Here is a 25545-nt window from a genome sequence, read left to right as displayed (position 1 = left end):
AGCTCACAAAGCTACATACCTGAGGCTCTGACAAGTTGGGAGGGTCATGGAAATCCGACAGCACCACCTCAAAAGAATCGTCAAACACCTCGTTCCCAAAGTGTCTGTAGTAAATCATGGACTGAGACAGGTCCTTCTGGAGGAAGTGTCTGACTGCATAACCTGAATAAAGAATGACAGAATGTAGACAAAAACATACAAAAACATCGACAAACCAAGAAAAAGCCTCAGTTCCCTGACCTGCCTGCCCCGCTCCTGGCATTTTCATGACCTCTCCTGCCTGAGGGAGGTGGGTGATGTTAAAGAGGATGTAGTCGTCACTGGAGTCCATGTCTGAAGCCTGGAGGGTGGCCCCCCTGACGAGGGCCGTCTGGCCCTCAGTGACCTTCAGCAGCATGTTGGAGATGAGGAAAGGGGGGCTGTCGTCTTTGGGGAGAATCTTGATGGGGAACTTGTGTTGGGTCTGATGATGGCCGTCAGTGATGCGGAAGATGATGAAGTCCTTAATGGAGTCGCTGTCGTCGTGGTGATAGTGAACAACTCCAGATTTGATGTCACTGACAGAGAACACGAAGCTCTTTCCACCTGCGGTTCACATCATAGTTTCTTCTCAAACGTATTACTTCTCTTGTAGCGCATGTGAGGTACAAACATGTGGACAGAAGTGGTGCTTTGATGATGTCCTTTACCTCTTACAGTCAGCCGTCCGTGTTGCAAACCGTCCACTGTGATGATTCGAACAGCGTTCAGATCGTCGTTGTCCACGATCTGCAGCTGATCCCAAATTATTGGACGAGACTGACCCTCCAACAGACTCAGGCCTGAGGAACAGAGTCTCATCAACACAAACAGAAAGGTTTGCTTGTCCTGCCAAACGTAATTGTTGGTTTTCTTTTTGCCACTAGAAAACCCTTGTAGGCTGTAAAATGAGGCTTAAGCTGGAGACTTTGGACTCCATCTATGTTTTACTGCCCTTACTTAAAAACTTTGCATTTATTTCAACAATAAGAAGTTAAAGCGTTTATCAAACCAGTCAAGGAACAAGGAGAGAACTGAAAACACACCCATGTTCCAGGAAACTCTGGGTGCGTTTGTGTCTGCGTTCCTCACAGAGACGTGAATGGTCATCGACTGGCTTTTCTCAAAGTAAAAATCATAGACTTCAACTTCTACCTGCAGGAAAAGGATAAATATTTAGCTTATACACGTGTGTGCACAGAAATGGGAACAAAGCAAGGAGATGTGCCACCTCGTAATTCCTACGCTGAGCATGTGAGGCATTGGGGGGCTGATACCCCACTAGCATGTCATTGAGATCGAGCCAGGTGAAGGAGGAAACTGCACGGGTGTGGTCCGACAGATGGGTGAGGAAGCCCTGCTCGGGGGCTTTGGTGACGTTGAAGACTAAAAGCTGTTGAGGAGTCTCCTCATCTTCGGCGTCCACTGTGGCTGTGGAGAGCGGCGTGAGGATAAACTGGTCTACTTCCAGGATGTACATGGACGTGAACGATGGTTTGGGAGGCTGGTTGGGCATCGCACCAACAACCCGCACAGGGATCCATGCCTGCTCAGACTGCAACACAATACAAAAACAACCTTCATTATATTCGACCACTTTTAAAAAAGCCTAGTAAAAGTATTTTCTAAAGTGACACACATAACTATGGTTTGATGAAACTGTTTTTCTGCAAACACTAAATAATCCAAAATATAGCACACAGACGTTTATCTGAGCAGAAACCAGTTTAATCATGTGTCAACCCATGTCACTTAAGTCAGTTAGCAGATGACCTTATAGATGCTGCCGCTCCTGATGTCCTTCAGGTCCAGTCTGATTACAATATAGTCCACATCTGGAGACGGGGGGTCCATGTGCTGATACTTCAGTCCCATCTCCAGGAAGTCATGGCAGGAAACTTTGGTGAACTTTACCAGCTTCAGACCCTTCAGACAGCTTTCAGATTTACAAGTGGCTCGAGCTTTATTATCTGGTTAAGGAAGCCATAAAAATGCAGTTTGACATCCAGATAACTTTAACCACAGGATGAAAACACATTTTACTTGGACCATCAGATATAGAATTAATAATAATGCTGTCAGTGTTTTAGAGGCTTTATCACCAACAAGCTCTTCATTGTGAATGGATGTGCTGTTACCCAGCTGCTGGCGGAGGTGAACGAAGCTCTCCGGCTCGTCCCCTCTTGTCGTGGCTTTCTCTGGCTCTCCTGTGACGAGTCGGCCGTGGGCCGGCAGGGGGATGTCATGGATGCTGATGTGGACGCTACACTCCAGGTTAGATCTGCTCTCATAGTGGAAGGACACCACATTCCCATCGAGGGGATCAGAGAGGCCATAGAACTCAGGGACCTCCAGGGATTTGGGCCCTAGTTTTATTATGCTGCACTCAGGATCTGTTATCTCCACAAGGAGAGAAAAAACCTCCATGTATGTCTCCGTCTCTGTGAACCTGTCCAAAAACACAATAAGGACATCTGTGCAAATACAAGTTAACTTATATTATTTTTAACACTTTTAAACACGTCTGAAGGTAGTTCCTAGTGTTGTACCTGTACAGACGAAGTTTGACTGTGTCCTCCCGTAACAATGGACAGCCATTGTGGACATACTTCACCTCATCGGTCAGAAAACGGCAATCAAAGACCTACAGAAGTTAGAGGCACAGATAATGAAGAATGCTGTCCATCACATTGTCTTCATCAAGAGCAGATGTGTCTTTTAAACTCCGGCTAAGATGTCTTTACAGTTTACAGGTGATTTGTGCGTCAACAACGTCATTTAAATGTGATGTGTGCGCCGTACACGTGATCTAGCTGGTAAGCAGTTTCATTGTTCGTGATGCAGTGACAAAGACAAAGAAAGTCAAACAGGGCTTTAAAGGTGCTATATCATGCAAAAATCCACTTTTTGAGCTTTTTAGTGTTTTATAATGTTCATTCCTCACAAATAAAAAAGATCCGCAAAGTCATTTCTGTGAATTCCTTCAAAAACCTGCTGTCTGAGCACCAGCCCCTCCCAATAGGAAAAAAGTGGGTTCTCACATTGTGAAATCCAAAAGTGAGGAACCGCCCCTTCCAGGAAGAGTCTGTGCTGCCAGCCCCGCCCCCTGGCTAACAGACACACCCACTTTCTCTGTGGAGCTAGCGGTGATCGGCTAAAAATTTATTTTCTATAAACAATATGAACGTCCATCTTTGTAAAAGTTTAGATCGTGTTTGTTTTTGTGGGTGAAACGCAGATGAGGGCGCTTCTAGGATGATGTCATGAAATGGGCGGCGCCCACAAGGAGAGAAAGGCGGAGCCTCAGAGATCGAATCGTCTAACTTCTGGGCAGGAAAATGAGCTGAAAATAACTCGGATTTCATAAAAAATCCTCTTTGGTGTGCCAAAAGGTAATCTATGATTATACGTATGGATATAGTTTACTCTGAGAGGATTAGGAAAAGCAGAATATAGATCATATAAACCGTGGTGACTCAGACTTCCAGATGTTCAGACGTGGCAGGATGCTTTCATGTTGACACTAAGTCCTGACCATTCCAGGTGTTACAGCAGAAATGATTATGTGTATTTGAGCAGCTCCTGAACTCAGAGCTCGTCTTCTTTCTTACCATACGTTCACTCTGCCAACCCACTATAGTCATTTGTATAAATGTCTTCTGGTTTTATTTTGGCACCTTTTTCCTAGACAGCAACCATCCGTGGAGCTGTGTGATGTCAGCGCCCTCTGCTGGCCTTGAAGGAAAAATCCTTCATTTTAAAACCAATAACAGCAAATAATATAAGTTATTGTTTATATCTATTTTTTATAACTAAAGGTTTGATTTTCCACTTGTTGTAATGCACATTAAGGTCAAAGGTAGACTTGGTGACTCTAGAAACAACATTAGCTGTAAATGGAGGTTTGTTTTCTCCATCTTTCAGGATGTATCACCCTTTCCTATTGTGGTACTCTGGAGCTACCTGGCTTTGGTTTCTCATCTGTAGCTTGACACAAAAACAGAGTGCAGGTCAGCAGCGGCTGTCATAATTATAACAAGAAGGTGAAATGTGATTTTTCATGAGTAATCCATGAGATGTTTGAGGTTTGCTTTCTCGATTTCATAAACTTTAGCATAAATGGAGTCACTGAAGAGAGATTATTCTTTACCTGAGGCAGGAGTTTTCCCACCCTTTGGGTTATGGGCTCAGTCAGCACTACTTCCACCTTGCATGGATTCTCCTCAGTGGGAATGTGGAACTGCAGGTCCCCCTCCTTGAGGTAAGCTGTTTGACCTCGCATCACCTTCAAACCCTTGTTGACTTTCACGAGGGAACCATGACACGAGCAGGTTAATCCGAGCAGAAGCACTGCAAGCAACATCAAGGCCAGCGTCTGACCGGCTGAAGCCATTGCTGTCCGTCACAGGCTCACGTCCTGCGGGGGGGGGGGGGGGGGGGGGGGGGGTCCAGGGGTCTCCCTCAGAAACACTCGTCCTGTTCCTTTATTGAGGCAAAGGATGCATTTCCTGCTGAAGAGCTGCGCTTCGTTCAGGCGTCTGGTTCTTGCGGTTCACATGGTCGTCCAAGAGCTACAGAGGAAATTCAAACATCTCAGAATATTCCATTTTATTTGTGGGAAAGTAGACAGACTATAGGTGAGTTCTGGAGGGGCTTCTTTTAGAGTTAAACTGAACGGAAAAACCTCTGCGTTGTGTAAAGTTTCAGATTTAAGTCTGGTTGCAGAGAAGTTTTGATGGTTTTGTTCTGAACTTTTGTCATTTTCTACTTTCTGTTTGGGAACTGTTTGACATCCAAATATATCAGTCAGATCTGAATCCTCTGCAAGCTGCTGGTCAAACAGAAGCTGGGAGACTCTGGAAAGAAGTTCCTGCCACTGAAGGGAAAACGGAAGGAGTTTGTTTGAACAAACCTCTTTTGGATTCAAAGCAATATTTGATTTGCCAGTAACTTTTTCCACTAGTGTTGTTTATTCTAAGCTGAATGGGGGATGATGACGTTGTGGGGGGAAAAGGGGGGTAAAGTGGAAGGAGGGGGGGTGCAGGAAAATGTAAACATATGGAAAGAAACAACAAGAGCTGCTTGACTCTCATCCTCCCATCCCTGCATCTCTTTTAGGATTACGGGGTTGCTGGAGCCTATGCTACCTACTGTGGACAGGTCCCCAGTCTGTCGCAGCACCACACAATCACACACACTCAAACGCACAACTAGGGGCGTTTTAGAGACATCAGTGAACCTATGAAGGAAGTTTTTGGTCCTCGGGAGGAAACTGGAGTTCCCGGGAAAAGCCACCCGTGCACGAGGAGAACGCAGGAAGGTACCTGCTGGGATTTGAACCAGGGCCTTCCAGAGCCAGAGCCTCTATGCCACTGTGTGCTCAATTGACTATCAATGTCATTATATCAATAAATATGCACAAAACACACTTGAACATTTACACAAACACAATTGAGCGCCCATACTGATGACATGATGCAGAACTACACAAACACCTGCAGACAGGATGTGTGGCGCTGATAAAACAAATCCCCTTTTTGTCGGGTTTAACCTGTAATTGTGTTTGTTTCACTGGTTTAAATTCTGTTGGGCTGTTGGGAAAAGACACATGGAAGCAACATGCAGACACAGAATAAACGATACACATTCAAATCTGAATTAGACGGCAGGAAATGCAAACTGTTTGGAGAGATTCATCCATAGAAACCAGAGATTATTTTTGCCGCATCGACTGAAAATGATGTGGTTGAACAATAAGAGAGAAATATATATATATAATATATATATATAGACAAGAAGAAACTTGTCCTCAACAACAACAAATGATTGTTGCAGTTGTCATGAAGAAAAGCATGCTGGGTGTCCTCTGTGAGCCGTCACGCTGCAGAAAAACAGATGCTTCGCTCAATAAACTGCAGCGTTCTTACAGCTGAGAAGTTGTTGTTTTTCTAGAAAAGCCTGCGATGAAGATCCAAAAGGTTTTCTGTAGATTATCCTGACATGGTCAGAGGAAGTTTAGCAGCTTCTGTCTAAAAGACAAAAACAGGAAAAAAACTTTTTCTGTTGACAGACTTAGAGGAACAAAACCTCATTTTCCTTCTTAAAATTCACAAATGAAATCAAATGGTTATTATTTCATGTTTGTCCTACGTTTTTAAATATCATCCTCTATAACACGGAGCATCCACTGTCATTAGACGGGACTGCTGACCCCCAACAGAAACAACCAACAGCAGCGTTCCAGCACAGACAGAGCTGGAAGTCTATTGTTATAGAAATGGAAGATCACAGCCATAATTTGAGTTCTTACTGAGCTTCAGGTCTGTTCTTCTTCTCCAGAAGATGCACGTTTGTCCCCAGCCTGACAGGAAAGGTGCCCCCGCTCTGTCCTTCAGGCAAAACACTCATCCAAGTCGAGACACGATGCCTGTCAGCAGCTCCAGACGTTTGTCGGGGCCCAGTGGGGGATTTGGGTTTGGGACAGACGGATGTTCTCAATGCTGAATCCAGAACGGTCTCCTTCTGCTGCTGTTGTTGGGTTTTCCGTCCTCACCAGCAGCGCCGCCGTTGCTCTGCTGGGGGGGGCAGGAGCTGCTGGGTGTCTGCAGGCAGCTTCAGATTTCCTGCTGCATTCCTCCAGCCCACTCAGGACCTCACAGAAAGCAGCTTGTAATCAGCCTGTGAAGCCAGCAGCATGTCAGAGCCTGTCCCAGGAACAATGGGGGTGTTTACAGGAGATGAAAAGGTTCAGTTTCAGAGCGGAGAGCCAAACAGGAATGTAGAGGTCACGGCACGCCGTCTACGCTCATTCCAGACAGCTGGAGAGCTGCCTTAGTGCCTTTGAGCCTTTGGATTACATGTGTTTCATCATGTTTGTGTCCTGACTTAAGCTGGAAGGTTCTGTCTACACGTTAAAACCCTCCCCATCAACAACAGTAGAGACTGCACACATGGTCAATAAAGCCTGACCTTGACTGCATGGAGGGCGTGGCCTAAGCCGGCTTTTTGGGGGTCACTCTTGACTCTCGTAGAGTGACCTGGTAGAAAATATTTGGCCTAAATGAACTAAGTTACATTCGCTTTGGGATTACTACGGTCTCTCCTGTAATCGAGTAGAAACTCATTAGATCCAAATAAACTGGCATTTGATGGGAAATGAGCACAGGCTTGGATCCGTGCCAACGGTCCCGCCCACAACTCAGACGTGAATTTCTAATGAACTCATGCCGCTCTGCAGACACTATGTCCCAGAAAAAATGATTTTATCTGAAAACAGCCAAATCAGACTGAAAAACCACTGAGAAGAAAGAAAGTGGATCAGAAGATCCAGAGATGACCTTTGACCTCACTGACTGAGTTCAGGCTTCTCATGAGCTTCAGACTACTTATTCTTTCTTTCTTTAAACCGAGGACATGTGCACATTTGACTTTAAATGGCTTGCCCCCCCCCTCCTTTGGAGCTCAGGAGGAACAGAGAAACTCTTCACTGAACCGTTCTGTCAAAGGCCCAAAGAGATTTGGAGACCACCAAAGTGTCACGTTCATCTGAGAAGATGGAACCAGTTTTTAAACATCAACAGGAAATTAAAAAGTGCTGGCTCCTGACAACCCCCCCCCCCACACACACACACACACACAGATGACCAGGCCTTGACCTTCAGGGCAGACAAGCAACAGACAGACAGGCGGTTTGCAGAAAACATTTTTCTCTGATCCTCTCAGTGGTTCAGATGTGAAGAAGCTTGTGGGGGGGGGGGGGGGGGGGGGGGGGTCATGGGAGTGTACAGCACTAACATTCATCTTCCTGCAGCGCTCCCAGGGTTCTGTGTCTTTCCTTTGTTTGCTTTTCCAGAGCCTCAACACATCCATGAAAGGAAACTACGGTTTTGACTTGTAGAGTCTTGGAACCAACAGGAGGACAGGAAGTGACCTCGAGGTTGTTTTAGGCAGAACAAACACTGGTTTACATTGGATTTCTGTCTTTTGGGCCCACATGGGGGGGTCATCTTCTGCTACACGTCAGAGCCATGCGGTTTAGTGACAGACTGCCTTGACACGCCTGAGGAAAGCCCTCAGCAGCAGCAAAGCCCCCCCTCCACCGTCACACAGCTGACCTGCAGCAGCTTCACAGACCTTTGCTATCAAATGTGATGCAGCAGATTTACTGTTAAAGAAATCATCCAGAGCAGGGGTCACCAACCCTGTGCCCGCGGGCGCCCATTCAAGTTTTTTTAAATTGAAGCAAATATTTAACAAACAATCACGGCATGTCTGTCAATGACAACAATAGATAAAAGTAGACAAAAAAACAAATATGAAAACAAATATAACTTAAAAAATAATCAATAAAAATAAGGGTCTATTACAAAATTTTAAGTAGATCAAATAAATTACACAATGTCTGGGCATTCTTATGATTCATGTAATGTAAAGATTTAGAGAATAGGTTGAGACGGTTGAGTAATCCATTAATGTGAGGTTTCACCTTTAAGAATTTACAAGTATGAATAAAATGCTTTGAAATTACAATCAGTACATTTATCAGAAAGTCCAGATTTTTGTCAATTAATTGTAATTTAATTTTAATTGTATTCCAATTTCAAGGGTTAATGATGATATTTTTGGATTTAAGCCAATTATGAAAAAAGACCAAAACTCTTTTACGTGAAAACATTCAAAGAAAAGATGTTCCACAGTTTCTACATCATTTCCACAAAATACACAAAGATCACTATCCCAGTTAAAGCCAGAATGTAAAAAATGATTGGAAGGGGAATTATCATTTAACGGGGATGCCTTTGAGAAAGAGGCGTGTGTGTGGGTGTGTGAGGAGGAGAAGGGGAGGGGTAGTGGGCGCGAGGTGAAACGTCTCACGGAGACCATTGAGCAACACCTGGATCATCGGGTGGTTTAAATTGCTCAGCTCATTCTAATAATGTCATTCTTCACTAACTATTGCGGACATTTTTAATACTTATCTCTATTTTCCATATCCATTTATTTTTACGGTTGTTTAGTTGGTGATAGTAATGTATAAATAAAGACAGCAGGTAATGCAACCTGGAAAAAAGCTGCACTTTTTCAGACCACAAATGAACTATAGATCATTTGTTTATGAAAGTATTGAAGATTTTGGAGGATTTTTACTGTTGGTGTTGCACAAAATTAGGAAAATGCTAAATATTTTTGGAATAATCCAGTGATGAGTTCTGTGATTTAGTTTTTAATGTTTTATGAGACCTAAACATCATTTTCACAATAACAGGTTTTTAAAAAATCAAATCCCTCTGATACGTTTCACAAAGACACACACAGGACCAGAGACACACACAGAACATCACACACTAAGCAAAAAATGAACTTATTGCTAAAAATGATGTCAGGAGTTCAGCTCTCAAAAAATGACAAAAGAGCAAAGAAAACAGAATAATTTGATTTATTATTTCTAATTATTATTATTTCCTGGCTTTGTTCATGTTTGAATCATTTTTGACAGAATATATTTATTATTCTGAATTAATTTTCCTGTCTGTTTTTATTCACAGGTATGTTTGAAAAGTTAAAGTTAAGTTAAAGTTTTAAAGGTTTAAAAGTTTAGCCTTAGTGTGTTCATTAAATGTTTATCTTGTTTGGCTGCAACCTAAAGTGTGTTTGGATTTAGGCCCCTCTCTGCAACTGAGTCTGACCTGAGTAAATACTGAGTAAAACTGAGTAATACGAGTCTAGAAAATGCATGCATGTTTTTGTGTGTGAAATGAGCAAATAAAAATAGGGCACACAAAAGGAAGTCCTTAAATTGTGTTTTTTTCTTTTTTTTTGGGGGGGGGGGGCTTGGAGGTTTTTAGTGGCGCCCTTCATACCACTTAGTGCCCATGAAATAGCCCTCGGTCTGAAAACGGTTGGTGACCCCTGATCTAGAGGGAAAAACATGACTTCAGTTGAACGTCACCAGCATGTTCGCTGCAGTGCATGTGCATGAGCATGTGCATGAGCATGTGCATGAGCATGGGCATGAGCATGTGCATGAGCATGTGCATGAGTATGGGCATGAGCATGTGCATGTGTGCATGAGGATGTGCATGTGTGCACGAGCATGTGCATGAGCATGTGCATGTGTGCATTAGCATGTGCATGTGTGCACGAGCATGTCCATGAGCATGTGCATGTGTGCATGAGGATGTGCATATGTGCACGAGCATGTGCATGAGCATGTGCATGAGGATGAGCATGTGCATGTGTGCACGAGCATGTCCATGAGCATGTGCATGTGTGCATGAGGATGTGCATATGTGCACGAGCATGTGCATGAGCATGTGCATGAGGATGAGCATGTGTGCACGAGAATGTGCATGAGGATCTGCATGTGTGCACGAGCATGTGCATGAGCATGTGCACCAGTGCATGAGGATGTGCATATGTGCACGAGCATGTGCACGAACATGTGCACGAGCATGTGCATGTGCATGAGCATGTGCATGAGCATGTGCATGTGTGCATGGGCATGAGCATGTGCATGTGTGCATGAGGATGTGCATGTGTGCACGAGCATGTGCATGAGCATGTGCATGTGTGCACGAGCATGTGCATGAGCGTGTGGATGAGCATGTGCCTGTGCATGTGTGCACGAGCATGTGCATGTGCATGTGTACATAAGGATGTGCTAACTAACAAGCAGTTATTACGATGATCTCAAACATTCTGGGTAAAGACCTGTGTGTTGGATTCTTCTCACCTGGATTTCTGACAAACCAACGAGAAACAAAATGTCTTCTTTTCCAGTGATTAATCACATTTATTCAACATTTTTCACCAGAAACTGATTTCTTGTCTTTTGGAGCAACTGTCATCAAAAGTTGATTTGAACCAATCGTTGAGTGAAGCTGAAATATTATTTGTGAAAAAATGAGTCGATACCTTTGATGGCACAAAGAAACACCAAACAATAAACACAATCACATCAAGTCTGTAAGAATAATAAGAGGTCTGAATAGTGTCTCTCTGCCCCCCCCCCCCCCCTCCTAAACTCAAACATGCAGCAACACAGCTGGGAATGCATCTTCTAATCTCAGTAATGACAGGGTCTCCGTCACCCAATGTTCAAAGACCGGCCAGACGCCAGACCAAAGACAGGATTCTGCAGACAACGCCCCCATTCCAGGCTGCTGTGTATGGAGCAGAGAGGAACAACACAAGACCGACCCAAACGCTCCAAAGTACTGCTGACATGCAGCAGAGAGGATGGGTGTGCGCACGTGAGTGTGCATGAGTGTGTGTGTGAAACAGCTACACCCATGAGAGCTCTGAAGGTCAAAGAATGTTGCATCCATCCATCATCCGTCATCCATCCATCATCCATCCATCATCCATCCATCATCCATCCATCCATCCGTCATCCATCCATCATCCATCCATCCATCCGTCATCCATCCATCATCCGTCATCCATCCATCATCCATCCGTCATCCATCCATCATCCATCCATCATCCATCCATTCATCCGTCATCCATCCATCATCCATCCATCATCCATCCATCCATCCATCCATCCATCCATCACATATTCATCCATCATCCAACAATCCATCCATCAATCATCCATCCATCCATCCATCCATCCATCCATCACATATTCATCCATCCATCCAACAATTCATCCATCCATCCATCCATCCATCACATATTCATCCATCATCCAACAATCCATCCATCAATCATCCATCCATCCATCATCCATCCATCCATCATCCATTTATCCATCCGTCATCCGTCCATCATCCATCCATCATCCATCCATCATCCATCCATCCAACATCCATCCATCATCCATCCATTCATCCATTCATCCGTCATCCATCCATCATCCATCCATCATCCATCCATCATCCATCCATCCATCATCCATCCATCCATCAGACATCCATCCATCATCCAACAATCCATCCATCAATCATCCATCCATCCATCATCCATCCATCCATCATCCATTTATCCATCCGTCATCCATCCATCATCCATCCATCATCCATCCATCATCCATCCATCCATCATCCATCCATCATCCATCCATCCGTCATCCATCCATCATCCATCCATCATCCATCCATCCATCCATCATCCATCCATCATCCATCCATCATCCATCCATTATCCATCCATCATCCATCCATCCATCATCCATCCATCCATCAAAAACAATCCATCCATCCTTCCATCCATCCATCCATCCATCCATCATTCATCCACCCATCCAACAATACATCCATCCATCCATCCAACAATCCATCTATCCATCCATCCATCATCCATCCATCCATCCATCCATCCATCCATCCATTATACATCCATCCATCATCCATCCATCCGTTCATCCATCCATCCATCCATTCATCTATCCATCCATCCATCTATCCATTCATCTATCCATCCATCCATTATACATCCATCCATCATCCATCCATCCATACATCCATCCATTCATCCATCCATCCATCCATTATACATACATCCATCATCCATCCATCCGTTTATCCATCCATCCATCCATTCATCTATCCATCCATCCATCTATCCATTCATCTATCCATCCATCCATTATACATCCATCCATCATCCATCCATCCATACATCCATCCTTCCATCATCCATCCATCCATCCATCCATTCTTCTATCCATCGATCCATCCATCATCCATCCATCCATCCATTTATCCATCCAACAATCCATCAATCCATCGAACAATCCATCCATCCATCATCCATCCATCCATCCATCCATCATCCATCCATCATCCAATCATTAATCATCCATCCATCATCCATCCATCAATCCATCCATCATCCATTCATCCATCATCCATCCATCCATTATCCATCCATCATCCATCCATCCATCCAACAATCCATCCATCCATCCATCCATCCATCATCCATTCATCCATCATCCATCCATCCATTACCCATCCATCATCCATCCATTCATCCATCCATCCATCCATCATACATCCATCCATCATCCAACAATCCATCCATCCATCCATCATCCATCCACCCATCATCCATCCATCATCCATCCATCCATCCATCATCCATTCATCCATCATCCATCCATCCATCCATTATCCATCCATCATTCATCCACCCATCCAACAATCCAGCCATCCATCCATCCAACAATCCATCTATCCATCCATCCATCCATTATACATCCATCCATCATCCATCCATCCATTCATCCATCCATCCATCCATCCATCCATTATACATCCATCCATCATCCATCCATCCATACATCCATCCATCCATCATCCATCCATCCATACATCCATCCATCCATCATCCATCCATCCATCCATCCATCCATCCATCCATCCATCCATCCATCCATCCATCATCCATCCATCATCCATCCATCCATCCATCCATCCATCCATCCATCCATCATCCATCCATCATCCAACCATCCATCATCCATCCATCATCCATCCATCCATCCATCCAATTCAATTCAATTCAATTCAATTTTATTTGTATAGCCCAAAATCACAACAACAGTCGTCTCGATGGGCTTCGAAGTAAAACATGAAATCAAAAGGATCACGAATACAAATAGTTCAATAGAAAAATACTAAAATGAACTAACAAACTGACTAAGCTATACTGGCATCCCTGCCCTTAGACCCCCCTTCGCGGTAAGGAAAAACTCCCAAAAAAACCGGATTCCGGAAAAAACGAAGAAACCTCAGGGGTGCCCACATGAAGGAGGGATCCTCCCCCAGGACGGACAGGCGATTTACCAGAAATCTTAGAGAAGAATTAACTTATCTAAATCTACAACTACATATATAAAAGTCCAGCAGACGAGCTTCATCCAGCCGTGGTTATCGGGACAGTCAAAGGCGCGAGTCGAGCCGGAGACAGGATCCACAGCCAGGTGTAGGAGCAGGAGCAAAGGCGAGGTAAACGGTCAGGAACTGGAGCACGGATGAGTCAACTGGAGTCTGGAAGCACTCCCACTCCCCAGGAGGGGAGAGGAAAAGAGGGACAATACATGAATCGCACTGCACCAAACAGAGGCATGGAGAACTAAATGATAAATTATGATCAAGAATAGAGGAGAGGAAGGGTAGAAGTAAAAAAGGAAAGAGGACAGAACCCCAGAGCACCATAGTTACCCCAGCTTCAACTTCTAGCAGCCTTTTAAAAGAAATAGTTATTATTAAGTTTAATTTAAACAAACTAACATTAAGTTAAATAATCTCTGAATACTAACTAGTCTGACAATAAGCCTGTCCAAAGAGGAATGTTTTCAGTCTAACTTTGAATGTAGAAACTGAGTCGGCCTCTCTTACATGAGCTGGGAGTTTATTCCATAAGACAGGGGCTTGGTGGCTAAACGCTCTACCTCCAACCGTACTTTTACTAATTCTAGGAACCACAAGCAGTCCTGCATTTTGCGAGCGAAGTGTTCTGATTGGTTGGTAAGGGACTATGAGGTCCTTAATATAGGACGGGGCCATTCCATGTAAGGCCTTATAGGTTAACAGGAGGATCTTGAACTTGATTCTAGAATCAACTGGGAGCCAATGGAGCGAAACTAACACAGGAGTGATGTGATCTCTTCTGCTGGTTCCTGCTAACAATCTAGCTGCTGCGTTCTGAACAAGCTGGAGACTTCTTAAGGAACTCTTAGGACACGCTGCTAACAAGGAGTTACAGTAATCCAGCCTCGACGTAACAAATGCATGGATGAGTTTTTCAGCATCACTCTTAGAAAGTATATTTCTGATCTTAGCAATATTCCGCAGGTGAAAAAAGGCAGTTCTACATGCCTGAGATATGTGAGCCTTAAATGATAAATCCTGGTCAAGTAAAACCCCAAGGTTTCTAACTGTGGAATTGGGGGCTATACTTATACCATCCAGGGAGACTATCTGAGCAGACAGAGCATCTCTGAGGTTTTTAGGACCAAGTATAATGACCTCAGTTTTTTCTGGGTTCAAGAGGAGGTAATTAATTGTCATCCAGGTCTTGATGTCACTGATGCAGGCGTTCAGTTTCTCTATCTGGTCATTCTGGTCAGGCTTCATGGATAAATACAACTGCGTATCGTCGGCATAACAATGAAAATCAATGCTGTGTTTCCTGATTATGTTTCCTAGGGGTAACATATAAAGCGTAAACAGGATCGGTCCCAAGACTGAGCCCTGTGGGACTCCATAGTTGACTCGAGTGCACTGAGAGGAATGGCCATTTACATTAACGAACTGATACCTATGGGACAGATAGGATTTAAACCACTGGAGAGCAGATCCTCTGATCCCTATGTCCTGCTCTAATCTATGGAGTAAAATACCGTGGTCGATAGTGTCAAAGGCTGCACTGAGGTCCAACAGGACCAGAATAGAAAGTAGTCCCTTTTCTGAGGCCAATAACAAGTCATTAGAGACTCTAACTAGTGCAGTTTCCGTACTGTGGTGAGGTCTAAACCCCGACTGAAAGTCTTCAAAGTGGCTGTTGTCCTGTAGGTGGCAGTAAAGCTGCTTAACTACAACTCTTTCTAGGATTTTAGAAATAAAGGGCAGGTTTGATATAACTCTATAGTTGGCCAAGATGCTAGGATCCAAACTGGGCTTTTTCAGAAGAGGTTTAACAACTGCATATTTAAAAGACTGTGGCACGTAACCCGTTTCCAGAGAGGCATTTATCATTGTTAATATGGGATCATTAATTAGGGGAAAAGTTTCTTTAAAAAGTCTAGTGGGAATTGGGTCTAACAGACACGTTGAGGATTTGGAGGACGTAATAATTGATGTTGTTTCCGCTTGATCCACAGCAGTGAAGCAGTCTAATGTTACAGAGGTTTCTATGGATGCCTCCATTTCTACCGCTTCAGCCTGTTCTGGGCTGATAGTAGGAATAACTTGATTTAACTTATGTCTAATATTTGAGATTTTACTATCGAAAAATGTAAGAAAATCATCAGAGCTGAGAGAAACAGGAACATGTGGTTCTACTAAGCTCTGACTGCGAGTTAATTTAGCTATAGTGCTAAAAAGAAATCTTGGATTGTTTCCATTCTCTGATATTAAGGTTGAATAGTACTGGCTTCTAGCTCTACGCAGGGCTTTTTTATAATTTAAAAGGCTATGTTTCCAGATATCCAGAGACTGCTCTGAACCGGAGCGGCGCCATTCTCTTTCCAACTTACGGGTTTCTCGTTTAAGAGAACGAGTTTCAGCGTTAAACCACGGTGCTACTCGGTTTTGTCTGACGAACTTAGGTTTCAAGGGGGCAACAACATGGAGTGTACTCCTGAGGGCTTGTAAGGCATCATTAACAAAGTGGTCATTTATACTAGGACTGATACTATGGGAGCTGGTCTCAGAGTATTTTCTCAGAATATCACTAAGTACTGGCTGAACTGTGTGTTTAAACTCAGACACAGAACGGTCAGTTAAGGTTCTTCTAAGCTGTTTCTTATTCACTGGGGCAGAAGGATGTTCCAGTGTAAACTGGAAGGTAATCAGAAAGTGATCAGAAATGATGGGGTTAAGAGGAAGGACACTCAGCTGGCTGATCTCTATCCCATGGGTTAGAACAAGGTCCAGGGTGTGCTTATGACAGTGAGTGGGTTCATTCACACTTTGGGTGAAACCAACATCATCTAATAAAGCTGCAAAAGCCTTTCCTAGGCAGTCACTGGGGTCATCAACATGAATATTAAAATCCCCTAATATTATAATTTGATCAGAATCTAAGACAATAGTCGATAGGAAGTCGGAAAACTCAGTTAAAAATTCTGAATGTGGGCCGGGGGGGCGATAAATAATTATGAGTAAAACAGGTTTTCGAGTTTTCCTGTTTGGGTGACTTAAAGACAATATGATGCTTTCAAATGAATTATAAGCATTTTTAACTTTAGGGCTGAGAAGTAAGCTAGACTGTGATATTACTGCCAAACCACCTCCTTTCCCTGAAATCCTGGATTTCTGATGGTTAGCATAAGTGGGGGGGGTTGCTTCATTCAATCTAACATAGTCATCCTGATGGAGCCAAGTTTCTGTTAAGGCTAAAAGACTAAGATTGTTATCAGTAATTAACTCATTGACTAAGAGGGACTTGGAGGAAATGGATCGAATGTTTAATAAACCGCATTTAATGACATCATAATTCTGCTTGTGAGAACTGCTGTCTGTCACTGTAAGGTTTCTATGACGCGCTCCTTTCATTTGTCTTTCAGCACATAAGCTAAAGCTAGGACCTGCTTGACTTTCCCTGCATGGGTTTTGCACCGGCACTAACCCTAAGGGAGGCTCAGAGGAGCGTTTTACACTGCTGCTCTGCGCCCGGGTCTCGTCTCTGGATTGTCAGGTTAACAGACTAAGGCTAGCAGAAATGTTTCTAGAAAGAAGAGCGGCACCGTCCCGGGTGGGATGGACGCCGTCTCTCCGCATGAGACCGGGCTTCCCCCAAAACGCGCTCCAGTTATCCACAAAACCAACGCCGTTTTCTGGGCACCATCTAGAAAGCCAGCGGTTAAATGATGAAAAGCGGCTGTACATTTCATCCCTGACTAAGTTCGGCAGGGGACCAGAGAAAATTACAGTGTCGGACATCGTCTTAGCCAGTTTACACACCGAAGTTACGTTTAACTTAACCACCTCTGACTGTCTCCGTCGGGCATCATTACCGCCTGCGTAAATCACGACTCGACGGAACCTGGACTTACTCTGAGCTAACATCCTAAGGTTCCCCTCGATGTCACCAACTCTGGCCCCCGGATAACACCTGACAGTAGCCGCTGGGAGCTCCACGTTTCTAACTTCAGAAGAGCCTATAACCAGAGTTGAGTGTTCAGCGGGTGTGTCGCTGAGGGGGGAGAACCTATTACTAACGTGGAGTCTCGGGTGCTCTAAGTTTTTGCGTTTAGCACTATGTTTCCTCCCAACCGGTACAAACCCCTGACTGTCTCCCGGCTGTTGGGAGGGCGCTGGGGTGCTAGCTAAGTTAGCCCTGGTAGCGCGGCCCGCGCTACGAGTAACGACCTGGCTAGCCGGCTTAGCTTCCACTGTGCGGAGCCGCGCTTCTAACTGCTCCAGCCTGGCCTCCAAGTCTAACACAAGACTACACTTAACACACCTACCCCTATCTTCACTAAAGGAGGCAGGATCATCACTAAACATATGGCACATGGGGCAGGAGAGAGGAGGAGAGGCGGAAGGAGTGGTGGTGGCCATACTAGGTTCTAAGCTAAGGCTAGCGGTGTTTAAGTAAAGAGAAGTGGTTTATTTAGCAAAATGAGAAAAGTGAACAGCAAGCGGTTTAACAGTGGTGAATTCGCTAATAAAAGGTACTAGATGTGAATATTAACCCAGATAACCCTTAGAGTAAGCAATAGTAGTAAGGCTGATGCCAAACAAGAGGACAGCAGTCACACAGCTAGCACTGGGAATAGCTCACCCGGAAATGACGTCTAGCCCAAGGACACAGTGAAGATCCATCCATCCATCCATCCATCATCCGTCCATCATCCATCCATCATCCATCCATCATCCAACTATCCATCATCCATCCATCATCCATCCATTATCCATCATCCATCCATCATCCATCCATTTATCCATCATCCATCCATCATCCATCCATCCATCATCCATTCATCATTCATCCATCCATCCATCATCCATCCATCCATCATTCATCCATCCATCATCCATCCATCATCCATCCATCCATAATCCATTCATCCAAACATCCATGTCACGTTCAGCTCGCAGTCTCGGAGGCCATCCTCATGGTAGAAGCACAGGCGGAGTCTCAGGACTTGGTTTTAGCTCAAACTTTATTTTCCAATTTCTTCTGTTGGCATTTCACAGTCATGGCCCAAGCTCTAACCACCAACCAACAACAACCTCCCAATGGTTACAACTCCCACCTTTATAGAATTTCTCCTTTGGGAGCTACCATCCACCCAGGTTCCCACAGAAAATCTATTTACACAATATGTTAAAATATGTACATTCAAAGTTTCCCCAACCCCGATAATAATAGATACTTTCTCCATGCAAAAATATAATTCACCGACTGTTCCTAAAACATTTGAATAATTCACTCCAATAATAAAATTACTAATCTAAATCTCCCCTGCTAACTTTACAAGGATTTTGGTTCCCTCCCTGGAACCAATATAAGGTCCTCGTACCCTTAGGGACCTCTTTTGCTGGTGGACCATTCCTGACATAGAAAAACAGAGGTGAGTCACCGCAATCAGACAAGGCATAGACATACATGCAGCAGCTGTAAAACATAAATATTTAAATCTATGTGCTTTCACAGGTGCTCCTGACCTAGAAGAACGTTGCTGCTGCTGCTTAACTTAAACTGCATTAAACTAATAAAACTCTGTCAATTAACCTTTTCTGGCTGATTCTTTAATGTGACAACTGCTCGTTGTCACAATCCATCATCCATCCATCATCCATCCATCCATCCATTTATCCATCCACCCATCCATCCATCCATTTATCCATCCATCCATCCATCCATACCTAAGTGGGCCCTCCTCTTCCTCAGCACTGCTGTACCTGTGTCCCTTCACTTGTTTTCAGCTATAACTGCCCCTCTGACAGAGTCGGGCTCCTTCTCAGTGACAAACTCCGCCTCTGAAATGACTGAAGAGGAAAAAGGAGGAGGAGACAGAGAGCAGGCAAAACTGCGTCCGCCTGCCTGCCGTTGGAATAAGCAAAGGAAGAATCAGAATTAGAGATACTTTATTGATCCCACACGTGGAAAATTTCTTTTGTCACCATAGCAACTGACAGCAGAGGGAAAAAAAGACTTAGAATTAAGTAAAAAAAAGCAAGAACAAAGAAAATGTAGCATAAATACAGACATCAAGGTATTATAATTTAAAAAGCTATTTACAGAACAGTGCAAGTAAAAAGATGTGCAAAAGAAATGTGCAAAATAGAAAACAACTAAATAAAGAAATAATAAAAGATGTGCAAAGGTTCTCTCTTGCATTGTGTGTTGTTGTACAGGGTTATTGCATTGGGTATGAATGACTTTTGGTACCGGGCAGTTTTGGAGTGGAGCTGTCTGAGCCTCCTGGAGAAGGAGCTCCGCTGTTTGTTCAGAAGAGGGTGGAGAGGATGCTCAGGGTTGTCCATGATTGAAAGGAGTCTGTTCAGGGACCTCCTCTCCATCACTGCTTCAAAGGTTTCCTGTTTGCAGCCAATGACAGAACCTGCCTTCCTGATCACCTTGTTCAGTCTGTTGGTGTCACTGACTGCAATGCTGCTTCCCCAGCAGACCACGGAGGAGAACACGGTGCTGGCTACCACAGACTGGTAGAAGATCCCCAGCATCTTGCTGCACACATTGGAAGAACGATAACCAAACCAGAGAAAAGACTAACAACACACACAGAGAAAACCAAAGGATCTGACAGACGAGCCTCTGTGTGGTCCCCAGTGGGTTATAAAGCACAATTGTGACAAATATGGATGTAGTGTAAACAATTACATGATGACTTTATGTTCAGTAATACAAAACACACATAATAATAATAATAATAAATTTTATTTCAAGCGCCTTTCAGGTCACCCAAGGTCGCTGTACAAGGTTAAAATAAGAAAAACAGAATAAAACGTCAATAAGAAATTATCAGAGTAAAACATGAGTAAACATAAAGACATAGTAAAAAAATAATAAATAAAAACATTTAAGATAGATACATAAAAAATTATAGGATAGAAAAACAGACAAACAGACAAATGAGGTTGCGATAACTGAATGGATTAACTGTATGATTGTTTGAAGAGATGGGTCTTGAGTTTGGATTTGAATAGTGGCAGTGTGTCGGTGTTCCGTAAATCTGGAGGAAGAGAATTCCACAGCTGAGGGGCAGAGCGACTGAAAGCTCTGCCCCCCATGGTGGCAAGACGGGCAGGTGGGACATGGAGTTGGAGAGAGGAAGTGGAACGGAGAGATCGGGAGGGAATGGAAATGTGAAGAAGGTCAGAAATGTAGGGTGGAGCCAGGTCATGGAGTGCTTTGAAGGTGATGAGGAGAATCTTGAAACTAACCCTTTGTTTTATGGGAAGCCAGTGTAAGTTTTGGAGAACTGGTGTGATGTGGTGGGATAACGGGGTCCTGGTGATAATGCGGGCTGCAGAATTTTGAAGAAGCTGCAATTTTTTGAGTGTTTTATTGGGCAAACCAAACAGGGGGGAATTACAATAATCGATCCTAGAAGTGACAAGACTATGAACAAGTACAGCAGTTGTATGAGGTGTGAGAGAAGGGCGGAGACGAGATATATTGCGAAGATGAAAGTAAGCAGAACGGGTGATGTTATTAATATGAGATTGGAATGAAAGTGAGCTGTCGAGGATGACACCCAGACTCTTTACCTGGGGGGAGGGAAGAACAGAGAAGTCATTGACAGAGATGGAGAAGCTATTGGATTTCACATGAGGTGAAGGGTGCATTAAAACAGACAGATATAGGATTTTCCATAAGTCTAGTAGTGTGACATGAACTAATAGTTCTGTGTTTGAGTGTCTCCGTCCAATAATCCACGTCTTTGTCTTTGCCGTGGCTTTGAATTAAGCCTCCACACTTTCTGGCATCCTCTCCAGTTCTGCAGCTCAGTGCATGTACATGTGCATGAGCATGTGCATGTGATCATGACAGAAGGATGGTCAATGCTGCACAGCAGCTCCACAGGTTTGGCTTCCATCGCTGCATCCTCTCAAAACTCTGAAAATGGACAGTTTATCTAGTTTGCTGCTGTTTGATTCCCCGACAGCTTCTTCTTTGTCTTTCTGCTGCTGCAGCCTCCCTGATTTAGACACAGTCACTATTTTATCAACCTGTTTGCTTTTCAAGCTAAAGATGTTGATCATTGTTTTATTATATTGTGAGTTCTCTTTAAGGTTTAAACTGGACAGAAGGAGGGAGAAAGAGTAAGGGGGGTAAAATAATGACATTTTTCCTTTTTTGTACAGAAAATAACTCCATTCTGTTATTTGATGTTATTTCTTCTGCAACATCTAAGAATTTAAAGAGGATGTGAGTTTTTCCTCAGAACTGATGGACGGTCAGGTTCACACTTAGAAAGTGAAGAATTTGAAATCAAAACTAGTGGAGGTTTCCAAAAAGCTGTTCCAGTGCAGCAAATGAGTTCCTGTTCAGAGCTGCACAGCAGTGTTTGTGACAGAGGGAACATTCCTCTGCTTCAGAAGGGGCGGGGTCACGGATTCCTGACAGCCCCCCCATGGGGTCCATCTCTCAGTGACCAGAAGGCTCCAGGAGAACGCCAACAGGCTGAAGTGGAGCTCAAGCAAAGACCAGACTCAGGCTCCTGGAAGCAGGGCGGAGAAATCCTTTTCAATGCAAAATGAGCCCAGGAGGATTCTGGGAATCTTTGGGACTGAGGGCTCTCCTTCTCCTGGCCTGCTCCGTGAGCGGCTTGGTGCTGATGGAACAACACAGAGACGCAGAGGAGGACCAAGAGGTGAACAAGGCCATTCTGGAAATGCTGCACATCAATCAGGTTTCAGCCAGCAGGCCAGCTAAAGTTCATCCATACATGAGGAGGATCCATCAGCGTCTGAACTCACTGGAAGCTCCAGACTTTGAAAGGCCAGAAGGGATCCTGATGCAGAGTTTTCACAGTTCTGATGGTAAACATTTCCACTTTGACCTTTCCAAATGTGTTCCTCTCAGTTTTAGTTTGTGTCTTTGTAACTACACTCCTTTATTTTAGTGGATAAACGACACAAGCATTGCAGCTTGAGATCCTTAACCCCATTGAACCAAAGACAGCAGGTTTCTTTTTGCTACAGCTTGTTAGGAGTCATGGAGCTTTTTGTCTTTGCTGTCAGTTGATTTAGGACCAAAAAGAAGTCCCCATCAACAGACTGAAAACACTGATTGTAGAGGTTCTGGTTTGGGGTTCCACAGGTTCAGGTCAAGCTCCTCAGGGATGGATCTGGTTTAACGTCAGCAGCCTGGACCCCCTCATGCTGGGAGCAGAACTGGTTCTCTCCAGGAAAACCCTCCATCCTGCTCCTCTCAGCTTGACGGTCGCCCTCCACAGCACCGTTGGTCCACAGGAACATGTGAAGGAAGGCCCTGCCTTGGAGGAAAGACAGCTGGTCCTGGACCAGAGACCCTCCTCTGGGTATGATGTGTTTGACGTGTCTGCTGTCCTGGCTGGGAAGCCCCTGGAGCTGGTGGGTTTCCAGCTCCGCTACACTGATGAGAGTGGGAGTCTGGTCCTCCACGAGGCTCTGACACGGCGTCTGTACCATCTGGATGGAAGCTCCCTTAGAGAACCCTTACTGGTCTGCTACCAGACTCACCCTTTCCACTTTTGACTGACATTGAAGCTCTTTTCTTCTCCAATCATGTTTCTGCTTTTTAAAGGATTTCACTTAAAGGTTAGATGTTGTGTAGTGATTTACAGCTACAGCTTTTTTATGAGTGAAAATGTCTTTTTATTTTTCAAGACTTTAACAAAAGTAGAAAAGCTCATTCATTTCTGTATCTCTAAAATATATTTTTCTTTACCTAAAAGTATAAAACAGCATTACCTGTGTATGTATAGATAGTTCACTTAGACTCACCAGCTACTTTATCAGATCCACCTTGTTGGTACGGAGTTGGACCCCTTCTGCCTTCAGAACCGCCTTAATCCTTGGTATCATAGGTTCACCAAGGTTCTGGAAACATTCCTCAGACTTTGATCCACGTTGACATGACAGCATCAGTTGCTGCAGATTTGTCTGCTGAACATCCATGATGCCGGTCTCCCGTTCCACCACATCCCAAAGGTTCTCTGTTGGGTTCTGGTGACTGTGGAGGCCGTTTGAGTCCAGAGAACTCATTGTCATGTTCTAGAAACCAGTCTGAGATGATTCCAGCTTGATGACATGGAGCCTTATCCTGCTGGAAGTAGCATCAGAAGATGGTCCACTGTGGTCAGAAAGGGATGGACATGGTCAGCAACAATACTCAGGGAGACTGTGGGGTTGGAACCACGCTCAACTGGTAATAAGGGGACCAAAGTGTGCCAAGAGAATATCCCCCACACCATGACACCACCACCACCAGCCTGAACCATTGATACAAGGCAGGATGGATCCATGCTTTCATGTAGTTGAGGCCAAATTCTGACCCTACCATCTGGATGTGGCAGCAGAAATGGAGACTCATCAGACCAGACAACGTTTTTCCATCTTCTATGGTCCAGTTTTGGTGAGTCTGTGTGAACTGTAGCCTCAGTTTCCCTTTCTTAGCTGACAGCAGTGGTACCCGCTGTGGTCTTCTGCTGCTGTAGTGCATCTGCCTCCAGGTTGGACGTGTTGTTCAGAGATGCTCTTCTGCAGACTCTCTTCCTGCTCTTCCTTCCACTGTCCATAGACATGCATGGGTTTGAAGGTTAAATGATGACTCTCCAGTGTTCTTCAGTTGTGAGTGTGTGTGACTGTCTGTCTCTGTGAGGCGTTGGGATGGACTAGAGAACTGTCGGGGGTGTGGACTACTCCACCTTTGTCCAGCTGAGTTAGGCTTAAGCATCCCTGTGACCCTGGAAGATGGAGAGATGTGGCGTCTTTATTAGACAGCAGTGTCCTCTGGTGGTCTATGTGCTGACTGCATCACCGGATTTTACACACACACACACACACACACCAATATGCACACACACATCCCTGCACACATACACACACACACACCCACACACAAGCACAGCACACTGCACTTTAAGAGTGGAGCAGAAAAAATACAACAGAAGAAGAAGAAAAGGCCGTGACGGACAGGATCAGGGGTCATCTACAGACCGTCCTCAGGGTGGAGGTAGAGAAGCTAAAGGTCTGAAGCAGGGGTCCCCAAATCCAGGCCTGGAGGGTCTGTGTCCTTTATGTTTTCCAACCATCCTGCCATTGAAGCTCCTTATTGGCTGAACTCACCTGATCCAGGTAATCAGCAGCAGATAAGGCAGGGGTTCTGGAAAAGCTGCAGGACACCGGCCCTGGCATCAGTAAGTAGCTAATAACGAGAGTGTGGTGTGAGGTCACCACACGACAGCAACACCCGTACGACATAAGTGGGGGGAACTTCTATCCATACTAATACTTCACAATAATAGCGACTCGTCGCATTTCGGGCTGACACTCTGCAGAATTAGAGGTTACTCCCCTAGGGTGGCTCAGTCAATTAACTCACCTGCTTAGCGTCCTATTTAAGTCAGGTGTACAATTGTTCATTCTCTCTTACCTTCAGCGCTCATTCTTTGCCTCTCCCTCCTCCCCGGCTTCCACCTGTGGGCTCCGTTACGGGGGTTTTTGTTATCCGAAAGTGTAAGGAAAAAGAATTATTTCAAGGAATTGAACGGAGCCTTATGCCAAAACGAAGTTGTGAATCTAATTGTGAATGTCAACCAAAAGATGTGAAAATCTAAAGATGTTATGAAATAAATATTCTTCTGCAAGAGTTGTCTGACTGAAATAATAATGGAAT

At 44.3% G+C, this 25545-nt stretch overlaps 2 protein-coding genes across 4 annotated transcripts in view; one reads left to right on the top strand and one right to left on the bottom strand.

Moving 5' to 3' along the window:
* The window catches only part of frem1 (FRAS1 related extracellular matrix 1), a 31815-nt gene extending 25094 nt beyond the window's left edge, over positions 1-6721 (bottom strand). The window contains exons 1-11 of one of the 3 annotated variants that reach the window (XM_023966215.1): positions 6329-6721; positions 5946-6047; positions 4169-4589; positions 2568-2662; positions 2157-2467; positions 1792-1988; positions 1250-1573; positions 1065-1173; positions 690-821; positions 241-585; positions 20-162 (exon numbers count right to left, since the gene is read on the bottom strand). In XM_023966215.1, the coding sequence (XP_023821983.1) occupies positions 20-162; positions 241-585; positions 690-821; positions 1065-1173; positions 1250-1573; positions 1792-1988; positions 2157-2467; positions 2568-2662; positions 4169-4411 (1899 nt within the window). In that variant the 5' untranslated portion in view covers positions 4412-4589; positions 5946-6047; positions 6329-6721. The remainder of the gene's footprint in view (positions 1-19; positions 163-240; positions 586-689; positions 822-1064; positions 1174-1249; positions 1574-1791; positions 1989-2156; positions 2468-2567; positions 2663-4168; positions 4590-5945; positions 6048-6328) is intronic. The other 2 variants (XM_023966214.1, XM_023966216.1) reach the window with 2 other exon arrangements.
* Positions 6722-22086: 15365 nt separating this feature from the next.
* On the top strand, positions 22087-23769 carry LOC105353776. The gene is made up of 2 exons (XM_011473437.3): positions 22087-22706; positions 22987-23769. The coding sequence occupies exons 1-2, from the start codon at positions 22421-22423 to the stop codon at positions 23400-23402; spliced, it is 702 nt and encodes a 233-aa protein (XP_011471739.2). The 5' UTR covers positions 22087-22420; the 3' UTR covers positions 23403-23769.
* Positions 23770-25545: the final 1776 nt, after the last annotated feature.

This window comes from Oryzias latipes, chromosome 18 (genome assembly GCF_002234675.1).
Source record: "Oryzias latipes chromosome 18, ASM223467v1".
NCBI lineage: Eukaryota > Metazoa > Chordata > Actinopteri > Beloniformes > Adrianichthyidae > Oryzias > Oryzias latipes.
The sequence above is the reverse complement of the archived record's forward strand: the minus strand, read 5'-3'. Positions and strand labels throughout refer to the sequence as shown.